General features: G+C 35.6%; 1 protein-coding gene across 2 annotated transcripts in view; it reads left to right on the forward strand.

Annotated features, from left to right (window-relative positions):
• The window catches only part of LOC113239392 (calcium uptake protein 3, mitochondrial), a 23,167-nt gene extending 10,603 nt beyond the window's left edge, over window positions 1-12,564 (forward strand). The window contains exons 7-11 of one of the 2 annotated variants that reach the window (XM_026476379.1): window positions 273-419; window positions 1,456-1,570; window positions 2,773-3,000; window positions 8,928-9,085; window positions 12,107-12,564. In XM_026476379.1, coding sequence (XP_026332164.1) covers window positions 273-419; window positions 1,456-1,570; window positions 2,773-3,000; window positions 8,928-9,085; window positions 12,107-12,178 — 720 coding nt within the window. In that variant the 3' untranslated portion in view covers window positions 12,179-12,564. The remainder of the gene's footprint in view (window positions 1-272; window positions 420-1,455; window positions 1,571-2,772; window positions 3,001-8,927; window positions 9,086-12,106) is intronic. The other variant, XM_026476381.1, reaches the window with a different exon arrangement.
• The last annotated feature ends 1,844 nt before the right edge of the window (window positions 12,565-14,408 follow it).

Below are 14,408 nucleotides of genomic sequence, written 5' to 3' on the forward strand. Positions count from 1 at the left end.
GCTTGATATTACAAAACTTATACTAAATCGCGACATAATTCGCGACAATTACACAGAATTGTGTAGTATTTTATGCGGACGCTTTCGCTAGCAGAAACTCACTATAAACTCGTGGTAAAGGCGCGGTGTGGCACTATAGGTACTTTTGCACCTATCAGTATTACAAGTTATGACGTGAATTTTAATAAGCAATTCATTTTGTGTTTGTAAAGTAATATTTTGTCTCTAAAATTTCGCTTTCATTGGTCGCTACAATACATGTCACGTTTTAGATGGAAAAAATCTTCAGCTTTGCCTGGAAGGGCAAGAGGGGTATAAGCGAGGGGAGCGCGGAGGCCGCAGATGGAAGACCGCAGGACACCTACGTAAACGACGAACAAGGCTTGCAGAGGAGGCACAACGTTGATACCATGCTACAGGTTTAAAATATTTGTTATTAGAACATAATAGACAGTAGTTCGAAAAAGTAACTTCTCTAATGGCATGTACCAGTTGGGATGTAATGCGTGTGTTCATGAAACCTGCGTGTAAACCTGTGTGTGAAAGCCCACAAGCATTAAGCCGTGGTGGCGGTCTATGGTCTAAACCGTAGTTTCTCAAAGTGGTCCCTACCGCTCCCCGTTTGGGCACTGAGGAGTTCTAGGAGGTCGGTGCTGCATTCCAGGGGGTGCTACTTGCCTTTGAAAGAAACACCTAAATTATCTACATGAACTACACTCCAAATTTTTATTTCCTTGTCATTTTTTGTGTTAATATAAAAATACATATTTTCTATTATTTTTTGTGATGGTGGGTGTTGAAATTTCTTTATCTTGCCTATGTGGACGGTGAGCCAAAAATTTCTGGAACCTACGGTTCTTCCTTCTCCTTAGAAGAAATCCGTACCCAGCAGGGTAATTTGTTACATTTCTAATGTAATTTTATTTATTTATGAATAATTAATAAAATATACGAAACCCTGATGGCATTAGCTGTGTCTCGAGACAGACAGATCGAAGTTTTAATCTAATGTAATTAATTATTAGTCAATTAATTTTATTATTTTATTTATATTATGCTGCACCGTAGTATTGCTCTTACCAACTGAGCTACAAGTTATCTAGTTGTCGAAATTCTCCTGTGTTTCTGTTACATTTTCCTACTGTATTTCTCGACGCTCTGCGCCGCTACTGGAATCTAGTAAGAGATTTTAGAACCTTCTTCATACAGTAAATCATAACAAAACTAGTGGATTTATTTCACCAAAAATCTCACGACCTCAGTGGCCGAGTGGCTTGTAAAACTGGGCTCCTGGGTTCTATACCCGGCCAAGTCAATGTAGATAAACTCACTTTTCTATATTGTCCCGGGTCTGTGTTTGTGGTACCGTGCGTCGTTTCCAATTTCCATAACTGAACATGACATATGTACGACATGTTTTAAAAGTATATAATCTCAACCATGCTCGTTGCACAGGTGCACTTCTTCGGGAAAAAAGGTACGAACGACCTCAGGTTCGAAGGGTTCAAGCTGTTCATGGAAAACCTGCAGACAGAGGTCCTGGAGCTGGAATTTCAAGAATTCGCCAAAGGTAATATATATTTGTTTTTAAACCAATGTTAGTTGAGGTTTATCGTATATTAATACAAGGGTATCGTCAATCCATAGTACGTCTCACTACTGGACACAGGTCTGCGAGGATTATGCGATGATGCTGATAATGATCTTTGTGTTCAACTTATCGAAACTTATCCCAACGATGCATAGCTGAAATATCATCAAACAATGTCAATATTTTAAAACTAGGTTGTGGTTTTTCATGACATCTCAAAAAAATATTTTGTCACTTAGCCGCGTTTTAGTTAGCGGACGGCAGCGCTGCAACTGTTATGGACAGGCGTGTCGCTTACCAGCAGGCGCACGACTTGTGACCCGGCAATTTGCATCTTTGCGGTTAGACCTATATAGAAAATTAACTTTTCAAAAGTTGTTCTGGTCTGTGTGTTCTGCATAGAAAGCACGCATGGGACTTGTAAATTTTAAGTCTCAAGGTGACGGGGCAGATCTTTGCGAATTAAAGATCTGAGTAGCACTGTAAATGTTATAGATTATCGCTTACCAAAAAACGTCCAATTTTTTCGTCCCGTTACTTTAGTTCGTATATATATTATATATGTGTATATTATTATGTATATATAGTAATACCTTTTGTAATCCGTATTTTAAAAAAAGAAATAAAATAGGTTTTATTTAACATGCAAAATACATGAATTCCTAAAAAAAATTAAACTAAAATATTTTCATAGATGGCGCTACGGCTAAAAAGTCGTTGATAACCAAATACAAAGACACGACATAGAAAATCTCGTGAGGTGGTTCGTTCCGTGGCTTAGTTGGCATAGCGTCTGGCACGGTTGGCTAGGAGACGTCGGTTCGAATCCGGCCGGATCGAAGGAATTTTTTCTAAATATTCGATCTTTGTATTGATGATTATAAAAAAAATTAAAGTTTAAATAAAGCGTGTCAAAAGGGTTCATCGCTCAACATCTGAGGACTATGCTAATTACCACGCCCCGTCACAAGCAACAATTAGACAAAGAAAAAATCATTTGAGTAATAAATAAGTAATTTTAATACCAAACATACACAAATACAAGCTACTTCATAAAGCCTGCGTGCTAGATTGCTTTTCAAACAGCCACAGAAAACATTTTTACTTGAAGGTTGGTAGTGTTAATGTCTCACGTATTTAGGCAAATACATATCATTCATCCATTCATTCATTCATTCCAGGCCACGAAACGATCTCCGAAGTAGACTTCGCGAAGATTCTTCTCCGCTACACGTACCTCGACACGGACGAGTACGACATGTATCTCGATCGGTTGCTGGACCGCGTGAAGGACGAGCGCGGGATCACCTTCGAGGAGTTTAAAACTTTCTGCCAGTTCCTCAACAACCTGGAGGACTTCACTATTGCCATGCGAATGTACACTCTCGCCGATCATCCTATATCTAAAGGTGGGTGTGACTAAGGCATTCAGAAAGTGTCGTTCAAATTTTAAAGTTCTAGCGTTTGGTAATAATTAGTAAGAAAATTAGATTTCCATAAACAATTTATGTTAATATGTTGTACGGTTTACGTACAGTCGATGCCTTCTAAACCATTTAGTTCTGAGTACATATGTGTAATGAAAAGTATTAAACAAAACTTTTCACCTGTGAGCCTTACATCACTAGTGATAAGAAACTTTTTAAACAATTCGTTTTAATTCAGAACCAAAAGGTCGGCTTGAAGGTAAGGTGTCATTGGGCATCGAGTGTACAAGAAGATTCTTTTTGTGCTGTGATATTTTTGTTTGCTACTTTTACAGGTACACCTGCGATACAGGGTTATTATTATCTGTTTTGCTTTCTTTTTCTCTACCTGTTAGCTGGTTTTAACCAACTTACTACCGAGATCAAATAAATGCAGTACGGTGTGTATCTATTTTTCTATAATGCAAAATAACGGGACGAAGAAATCGTGATGGTAAGCTACACGCCTGTCCAAAACAGTTGCAGTGCCACTCGAAGCTTTAAATCGCAAAGATCTGAGAGGCACTGCCACTGCGCCCGTCATCTTGAGACATAAGTTGACAAGTCCCATGTGTCTGTAGTTTCACCAGCACCTCTACCCTTCGAAACCGGAACGCAGTAATGTTCACATTACTGCTTGGCGGCAGAAATAGGTGAGGTGGCAGTACTTCCCTGGACGAACTTCACGAGGAATTCTACCTGCTATCAAAAAAACCTATTATTATTGTCCGTGACAAAAAGCATTTGTATTGCCTACCCGAGACAGGTGTACTGTTTCTCTAAAAATGGTGCGATGCTGGAAGTAATCAATGTTTTGCCGAGCGAATTATATTTAGTTAGACTTCAGGTCTTTCAATGAAAACTTTTCAAAACAATTTATGTTCTTGCAATTGGACGCTTGCGAAATGTAGTACTTGGTTAAGTTCTTTCAGCACTGTGGCTATGCTACATAATATATATGTGTATTTTTTTCCTTGTGATTTTTTGTGTTACGTTAATGTAAAAAAGGGGTTTTCAATTGTTTTTTGTGAATTTTTTTTAACTGGACTAAGTGCGCGGTGAGATGAAAAGGTTGGGGACCTATGGGTTAGACCACAGGTATCTTTGTATCAACAATTAAGGTATTCGTTACAGTATGCTCGTGCTATATTGAAATAACTTTTGTTAAATATAGTGCACACATTAAAAGTGTCTAGAGATCAACCACGTTTTTGCCAATTACTGAAAACCAGTATATATAATTAATTTTTGTTAAACACCAATGGATTTTTTTAAATCACCATTACCATGCTGTTACCATGCCACACAGAGGTCCCAGGTTCGATTCCCGGGCCGGGAGAAATATTTGTAAATAATTTGTGGTTGTATAGGTGTGTGTCCATGGCATCCGCGACACAAGGTTTTCATAGTGCGGGGCTATGTTGAGTGTGTGTGACACTCGATGTATTTTTATACCAGCATCGCGGATTGGTGTCTCGATTATGATTACGAAATCGAAATGAAATATTGAACAATTCGGAATTCGAAGCACTCTTGTTCCAACAACCATAGACAAAAAACACGTCTACTATGTAATGTCATTTTTCGACGAACGATTCGATTCTTTGACAAACTCAGCGTGCGACACACGCTGTGCAACTCTAGTGCCGAGCGAGATTATGTTAATGTGTGCATCGCTGCGCTGCTACGATTGTTCCATACAAACGTTACATTGCTTGCTATATTACTATACTCCGCATAATTTAACTTGAATGACAAGACGACAAAATTGAGACGACGAAAATTTGTAGCAGCGTTCTATAAAATATACGTATTTAACACGACAAAACAATAAATGAAATGAAATATTGTTTTATTTTTTTCGTAACGAACAACCTTAGGAGTAGAAGGACTTATTATACAAGGTAACACATACAAACATAAGGTAAACAATTAGTTTGATGATCTCCTTGATCGAGGGGCTTGTTCACAGGTTTTCATGCTGTCGCCATCTCTGAGGTCCCGGGTTCGATCCCCGGCCGGGTGAATGTAGAGAAACTAACTTTTCTATATTGTATCGAGTCTATACTAATATGTATATACTAATATACTATAAATAATAGTATGGTATGCTCATTTATGTTTTATGGTTATAAAACTGAAAATTTACAAGTAGTGGTGCACCGAATCTTTAAATAAATTATTGAGATAACTTCAGTTATTACCGTGATATAATAACACTTATTTCAATATTTCACAGTTCATTCGATATATTTTAACGTTGATTCTCGACTGATCGTGACTCATCACTAGTTCATAAAGTTTGACATATGTCATTCTAATCAAACTAAATTTTTCTTTTTTTTTTCTGCCGGTTGCCAAGGCAAAATGCGTTCCGTTCCACCGAAATGTTACGGAGTATAGATAAAGTAATTTTTATTTTTGATTGTATACTGTTTTTTGTTGTACACTTTGCGCAATTGAAGCGAATTAAAATGCAAGCGTATTCGTGCTTTTGCGCGCTAAGTCGATTAAGGCGTTTAAATCGTCATCAACCCATTACACGTCCCACTGCTGGGCACGGGTCCTCTCAGGCGAGGCGTTGGGGACTTGACACGTTTTCCTAGGGTTGTGAACCTTCTTCGACGTGCAGGTTTCATCACGACGTTGTCCTCCACCAAAAAGCTCATGAGAAATTTCATATTATATTTCGCACATGAATTTTGAGTAAGTCAGAGGTTTGAACTCAAGGTTTGCACCTCTGCTTGAGGGAACACAGATCAATCCATTAGGCTACCCAGGTACGGCGTGGGTAAGGCCTATATACAGGCCACGGCTATGCCACACCGAGGGAAAGTACCTTAATTATCATAATATATTAAATCATAATTGAGTGGAATCTAGACTCACGTTGTCTTTCCATATCTTTATCTAACACGTAGTCTTCTTTTTACACCATTCAATAGCTATAATAACTTCGCATCTAAATAGTATAATAGAAATAGACTATCTAACTTAAACCATTTAAAAAACCACTGAGAAATATTTTTATATCTCAATTTTTGAAACCTTTATAATAAGGTATAATTTATGGAAAATTTAGGTATGTCACTAAATCTATTTGTCAAAAATACGTATAAATAAGTTTAAAAAAAATATATATTTTTAAGGTGCGAAAATACAATTTACAAAATGTCGATTTTCTCAAAACTTATTCCTATTTAGATAGCGCTTTTAGACCTATCAGGGTAGTATAATAATAATGTATTTTATATGGATAATTATGAAACATCTTATAAAATAGATTGCACTGAATCTGGATGCGAATGAATGATAATAACTACTATATATATATAACTACTATATATACTGCAGGCAAACAGCCTGTAACTTTATTGCTTTTGTGTACATTCAGTTAATTCAAGACATTAAATAGTATGTACATACAGACCTAGGCGTTAAGTCAAGCTTTAAATCTACTAATACAATTTGCACTCCTATTTAGTACCTAAAATATTTTTATTTATTACTTGCCCCTTGGCCGAACGGTTACCATGCCGGACTGCCATGCAAAAGTCCCGGGTTTGATTCCCGTGCCGGGAGAAATATTTGTATGGCCTACATGATCGTGAGTTTGGTTGTAATTTATGGTTGTCTATATGTATGTCCATGGCATCTGCGATACAGGGTTTCCCTAGTGTTATGAGTGTGTGAAAAGAAAAAAAAGTAAATTATTACTGTATAATGATTTATTTATTATTTTAAATATGTGAGGCGGTATTCCTCGGCAATGCAAGCCGGTCGGTCAGGGACTTAATTTCAAGAACCAGCGTACGATACGTGCCTTTGTACTGAAGGCGACACGTTGCCAACAAATTCAACCGCCTCTAATTATTAGCGAGAATGGTTTAAATTAACACGTTACATTATTATTAGACGACCTTGGAGTCTTAACGGTTTGAGCTCAATGTGACGTTCCTGGGTTCGATTCCCCAGTATTTATTTGTATATTTTTTGGGAGGGTACTCACTAGTTTTTTATAATTGATACAAAGATAGAACAACTAAAAGATAAAATCCTTCAATTCGGCTGGGTTTGAACAAGAAACATTTTGGCCCTAAGATATCGCGTTCCCAACCGGGCTACGGAACGTCAGCAGACCTAATGAATACAAGCCTGCTGTCGATCATGTTCTTGGTTCTTAAGCGGCTTTTTTGCCGTCGATACAACCTCAAATGGCTGTGGTTGAGCATAACAGTGAAAATGTTGAATCAATCACAAAAATATATAGTAAAATTGAGGATATACACTGATTACTATATGATGTGAAACCACGATTTCTAAAACTTTTGACTATAGAAAAAAACAAACTTACGTCGAAATTTTACAAGAAAACCGCTGTATTCAAAAAGTACTTTACATATACCAATGTTTTTAAAAACTGGTCATTCTTGATTTCATTGTCTATATGAAGTGGACATGTACCCATTTGAAAAGTCTATGGAGTCATTAGTTTGAGGTAACTTTTACTGCCTCTGTGGACGAACGGTTACCATACTTGGGTTAAATTCTGCTAATTTTCCTAAAAATTATTTATTCATAATCATTTCGTCGTGGTATGATCGAGTCTTCCATGTATGCTTAGGTATTAGTTCCACAGAACTACTGGGAATCGTAAACCTAAATAAAGTATACCAGCACAACACTAGTGAGTGTAAAGGACCTTTAGGAAAACTGAAAGTTTTTCTGGTCTTTGGAATAATAGAAATAGAAACCGTTTATTGTAACGCCACATTATAAAAAAAAACACAAAAACAAAGACTAATATAACTAAAACAGAAATAACACAAAGAACAGCGTAAAACATTTCAACAACAAGTTACATAATACTATACTGACATGTGTGCGGCTGTGGCTTGTACAAAAGGATCCCATTCAGCTAAAGTCACAACCAAGGCTAGGTTGTGACGCTGGTTTTCAATGGGCCCTAGCCGAGTGAGTGAGAGTGACGGACGTAAGCGTCCCGAAACAGAAAATAAAATAAACTAAGTAAATTCTTATAGCATGAGTGTGTATAGTGTTATTGCAGTGTGTACTCTTATATCGAATAAATACTTACATAATCTTTGCAATATACACATACAGGTGTGTGTAGTGTGAAAACAAATTAATATAATATTTAATACATATTTAAAGTACATTACTTCAAATATATTAAACAAGATTATCTATTTTCGTAAAATAAAAGTTCTTTGACTTCAACATTAAACAACTATTGTTCTTACGCAGTTACTATTTCGAATAATGCTATGTGAATTAACATGTTTAAATGTTTATGATTGTTAAGTTAAATAAAAATATACAATCAAAATAACGTATCACTGTTATAAATATCATTCCATTATCATATTTTATTAGAAGTAATTCAATTGACTCTAAAAAAATAAAAGATATAGGAGCGCAAGATCCGCCATATTTGACACTAGTAATAAGATGTTGTGAACTTGTGATCAAGAAGGAAATATTAACGTAGATGTTTTTAGTGAAGTGTAATTTACTAATTTATTAACAAAACTACGAGTCAAAACCGGTTTTGTTCATGAATCTGTTAGCTGCACGGGCGCCGAACGAGTTACGGGAGAAGCGCGGGGAGGGGTCCCTAGCTAACACAATATAGACGCGACCACAAATTAGAAATATATAGTAGGACGCGACTCGCTCATTTGAAGGCCTAATCTAATTGGGACTAGTGAATTACAATGCGCTATAATGTGCCGTTTTATATACTTTGGGTGTTGCTCTAGTACTCTAGTAGTATAGTACAAGAAATGTTTTAGTTTGAGGCCACGTAACTGGTGTGGTTGTACTTAAATAGAACATGCTTTTGGCAGATGAGTTCCACCGCGCAGTGAAGATCTGCACCGGGATCTCCCAGTCGAATCACCTCGTCAACACCGTGTTTGCCATCTTCGACGCGGACGGCGACGGCCTGCTCAGTTACAAGGAGTTTATCGCCATCATGAAGGACCGCTTGCATCGGGGCTTTAAGGTACTTTTTATATGTAACACCGGCATCAAAATAGTTATATTTTATTCATTACACTTGTACGTTAATGTTATGATTGCATGCAGGCTAACTTGACTATAATGCTCCAAATAAAACCTTCGGGCCTTTTTTCTTCACATTACCGACTATGGCTGTGGCTGTCTGGGGACTCGTAGTGCGCTATAAGCTATCAAAATATCGTTGCAGTTACGTAACTTACTACTACGACTACGTAGTCGTTCGATCGAAGTCCTATCCAAATTTTTTTTCACGTATCACTTGAACAAACATAGATATGAATAGAATCGAAGTAACGATACGTAAACTAATGAACGACATCTTGGATTGTGAAATTTGACATGTAGTCGCATTGACCTACCAACAAATGGACGTCGGGTCTAATACAAAAACCACGAATAAAATGTCCGAAGTTAACCTATACAAACGTAGTGACATGTAAAGAAAATTAAAAAAACTAATACATTTGATTTAAATTTAAACAACAATTTAAAGGGCCCATAAACACCATATTCAGTTTCTACTGGAAGCTTAACAAAATGCACCATATTTAGCTTCGACTGAAAATTACTTGAACACAAGAGTTAATGGAGCAACCTTTATTGTAAATATCAATTATTTTTTATGTCCAATTTTGTACAAATTCACTTCAAGAAATAATAAAGAGTTGGGCGGATACATACATAGAAATATTACTACAAATGTGAAAATAAGCGTGTACTATAAGAAGAAGAAATGTACCGATATTCCAACTAAACGTAAACTCAAATATCCGTAATCCGAAAACCGATTTGTGATAAAACCGTTACGCTTCCAAGTAATTTTGATGCTTCGCATAAACCCAAAATTAGCTTTTGTTTTGTAATATTCATAGAAAAATACATTTGACATTATGAAAATTCGAGCCAACGTTATTTCGGGCAAATGTATTTTCTGACTTCTGATAGGTAATCCCTAACCGTAAAACGAGTACAACAATATTTTGTTAGTTATTGCTAACGTTTAATAAAAAGTTATTTTAAAAATAATATTAAAATCAACACGACTCTATAGTTTCTTTGTTCTAAATATTTCAATCGCTTATGGTTCGAACATTTGAAAATGACCAAGAAGTTTATATAAGCTTCTTGAAATTGACGTAATGGGTCTCTTTCCATCTTTTGCGTATGCAATGTGTAGAAAAAGGACAGTTAGCTATTTCATTATTTCGTGTACTTTTGTAATTTATATTTACGATTCATTTATATATAAATTAAATACTATACAACTATACAAAATAACACTTTTAAATGAGAACTATGATAACACAATATATTTCTTTACTGAAAATATGATACAAAATCCTGTTTTTACACTTTACTGCAGTAATTTTTACAAGTTATTATTATATTTTGTACTGCATAATTGACAACCGCGCTGTCAGTCGAATAAACGAAGACTGCTAGGCGATTGACGCTCTGTATGCGACTTTAACGCACTATGGGTTCGGACACTTTTTAGCACGAACCCGACGTCCATTTGTTACTAGGTCAATGTTCAGTCGTCAAAAATCTATTGAAAGAAATGTTAAAATTTTAGCAGAATACATATGACTTGTCGGCGGCATTTGGACCGAGCGACTTTAAACCACTTAGGCAACATAAAACAATTTCAACACCCACCATCCCAAAAATAATTGAAAACACGTATTTTTTATGTTATATTAACATAAAAATCGCAAGGAAAAAAATAAACACACTCCCGGACACATAAATCAAGCCATATTGCATTTTGATTTTCCAAGTGCTAGAATAAAAAAATATTATTATCATTGAAGAAAAAGTTTTTCCCGGTTTCGCAAGTTCAAATTTTCAACAAAACATTTTGTAAATGACGTTTGGTACACCAGTTTCAAACTTGAATTAGTTATTGATCAATCAAACATTAGTTAAGCTAAGGACATAAGTCTCCGGAACTATGTGTCCGGGAGTATATATTTGTAATGTAGTTTATATACAGGCAGCTCTCATGAAATTTCGAAATTCGTGCTTCGGATATCTCATGTAAATAGTATTTGATGATATAGTGGTCCCCAAAATTAGTGACTTTTAAGAAAATGTATAGTGCAGTTAGAACATTTTTGAGGGTGAGGGAATGACGAAATCAAAATAAATCAAGAAAAGATAGCGATATAAACTTAATTTTAGACTTAATAAGCTTACTTCTACCAATAACTCGTCGGAGTGAATAATTAATAAATAAAATCAAACTTCTTTTTGTATGATATGAGGGAAATGCTAGGGAATGACTGTCAATAATGTAAATTTTAGAATTTTAAAGTAAATCTTTTTGTAGTAGAAACTTTTTACACAAACAACCTGATTTTCATCATTCCGAAATGTTTGGAGTGTTGCTAACTTTAAAAAATTTACAAAATGCATTTACCAAAGATTAAAAATGCATTCACAAATCGAGTGCAGGTAAAGGTGTGAGGGAATGATGTTTTTGGTTGGGACATGAATAATAATAATACATTTTTAAATTTATTTATCGTGTTTTTACCACAGGATAGCTTTATTATTGTAAAAGCATATTTTATTCGATCGAATGTTTAAAATTTAAAGGTTATTTTTGTTTAACAAAAAATAACGTGTTTGATTATGGAACTTGCCACATAGTGCGGAATGATTTTGGATCATTGGAATTGGAATCATTTTTATATATTATTACTTTTATTTAAATAGACTAATCAATGTTTTCTGTAGGCATTAGTAGAAATTAAGAGATTTTATGGCAAGAATTAAATACTTTTTTATAAATCTAAAGGACAAGATTTTCGAGATTTTGTAAAAATTACCCATATATTGTACCCATACATAATTCATGTTTTTTTTCTTTTCATATGCGGTAGCTCCCCCTGGATAGCATCAACGCCTACTGTTTTAAAGTTTTTCTTATAATTTTGTCATGTCTTTGATCACCTTATTACCCAGGAGTGATATCCGTAATACATTTCTTTTGTTACAGTCATACGCCAAGAATGAAGGTTGGGAAGCCTTCAAGACTTGCGTAAAGCAAGAAATGAAGAATGCCGTTTAAACGCCTTGGAGTCTTACGCCATTTTTGCCATACTTATAGTCGTCACACACTTTCTTAGTACAAATTATTAAAATTTTAGGAAATTTTTTTCTCTAACGATCCAGGGATCTCATTAATTACAAATTTTTTACACCGAATTTACTTTGGTGTTTTAATAAATAGCAGTAAAATTGTTAGTAATATTTAACCGTCGGCAGTCATTATTTTAACAGCGGTTCCCATCAAAAGTGAGATTATTATGTTGTTACTATAATTTTGTAAGAAAAGTTTATTTATTGTTTGCTATCGAGATGATTATTTTGTTTGTTAATATTATTAGAATCTCTATTAGCCTCAATTTACTTGCACAAACGACGTCAAGTACTCAATTTTGGTGCTTAAGTGAAACATAGTGTGCTTATTAGCGGAGTTAATTAATCATTGTTGTGTTATTGTTATATTAACTATTCTGAAAAATAGAGGCAAGGCCTATAACTTATTACCAGTGAAAGGAATTGAGGGAGTTAAACTAAAGAATAACGTGGACATTCCCTTCTACAAGTCCGGGACTTCTATTTTTACATGAGTAATTTTTATTGAAATCGTACCCAACATTGGCAACAAATTATTATTTCCTATTAAGTATTTGCTACACATAATTGTGTCCAAAAATAAGTTGTAGTTGTTTTTCTGTGGGCACTTACGTATTTATATCGACGCATGAAAGGCAAAATCGGATAGGCGACACTTTTGAGTCATTCTCAGTAATATATACCGTTGGAATCAGAAACATTAGCTGATGCCAATGGTATATAAAATGTGTGTTTTCACCATATTTACAGAGGTCATTCTATATCCGAAATTGAACCCAAATAACTAAAAAAATAAATCGAAAACAAAAATTTCGTAAATTCTCATTTTCTATATAATTGCGCTTACCACGCTTGATCCAAAGGTCATTGACTTGCACTACACGTGCCACAGGTACCAACAACCATTTGAACAATGACCTATGCGCAGAAAATATGCATTTTACATCTATTTGGTGATAGGGTACGAATAGGGACAGTGGGGAGTAACGTATCGAGCGCGTGATTGGTAGATCATCAGTCGACCTTGCGTATTGCGCATATCGCGCATACGTTCTAGTTTCTCACGAAATGTCATGTGATTTAGTATGTAAACAGGAGTTAGTGCAAAAAAACGGCTACCAGTTCACCAGACCCTGCATTACCATCAAATGCGTTCTTATGGCATGATGTGACACGTTTAGTTTACGCAGATTACGAGTGTCGAAAAATTGCGCGCAAAAATCGTCTCTGGTTTCTTTCTGCTTTTTCTGTTGTGAAGAATGTGCTACGTTAAAACGAAACTCTGCATATCCAGCTGTGGAGCTAGGTACTTCTAGCACTACTTTCATGTAACCTAAAGTTGGTAAGTACCAAATTTAAGTTACAAAAATCTTTATATTTATTAATACAAAGATCGAACACTCAGAAAAAATTCCCTCGATCCGGCCGAATTCGAACCGACGTCTTCTAGCATACCGTGGCAGACGCTATACCAACTAAGCCACGGAACGAACCAGCGGACCTCACGAATTTTTCTATGTGCATGCGTCGTATCTTTGTGTTTAATTTTTTCGACTTTTTAGTCGTAGCGCCATCTATGAGAAATCTATGAAAGTTTTAACACCCAGTTACATATCTTTACAGTTACCAGTCCTGACGAGAGATGTCGCCATTCACTGTATTTTAAATTTTTATTGATTGATATTCAATTATTTTTTGTGAAATTACTCCACTAGTTTGTTCTATTTATTAATACAAAGATCGAACACTCAGAAAAAATTCCCTCGATCCGGCCGGATTCGAACCGACGTCTTCTAGCATACCGTGCCAAACGCTATACCAACTAAGCCACGGAACGAACCAGTGGACCTCACGAATTTTTCTATGTGCATGCGTCGTGTCTTTGTATTTGGTTTTTTCAACGACTTTTTAGTCGTAGCGCCATCTATGAGAAATCTATGAAGGTTTTATCACCCACTTACATATCTTTACAGTTGCCAGTCCTGACGAGAGATGTCGCCATTCACTGTATTTTAAATTTTTTTTGATTGATATTCAATTATTTTTTGTGAAATTACTCCACTAGTTTGTTCTATTTATTAATACAAAGATCGAACACTCAGAAAAAATTCCCTCGATCCGGCCGGATTCGAACCGACGTCTTCTAGCATACCGTGCCA

The sequence above is a fragment of the Hyposmocoma kahamanoa genome, unplaced genomic scaffold (genome assembly GCF_003589595.1).
Source record: "Hyposmocoma kahamanoa isolate Upper Pololo Valley unplaced genomic scaffold, ASM358959v1 99879, whole genome shotgun sequence".
Classification (NCBI taxonomy): Eukaryota; Metazoa; Arthropoda; class Insecta; order Lepidoptera; family Cosmopterigidae; genus Hyposmocoma; species Hyposmocoma kahamanoa.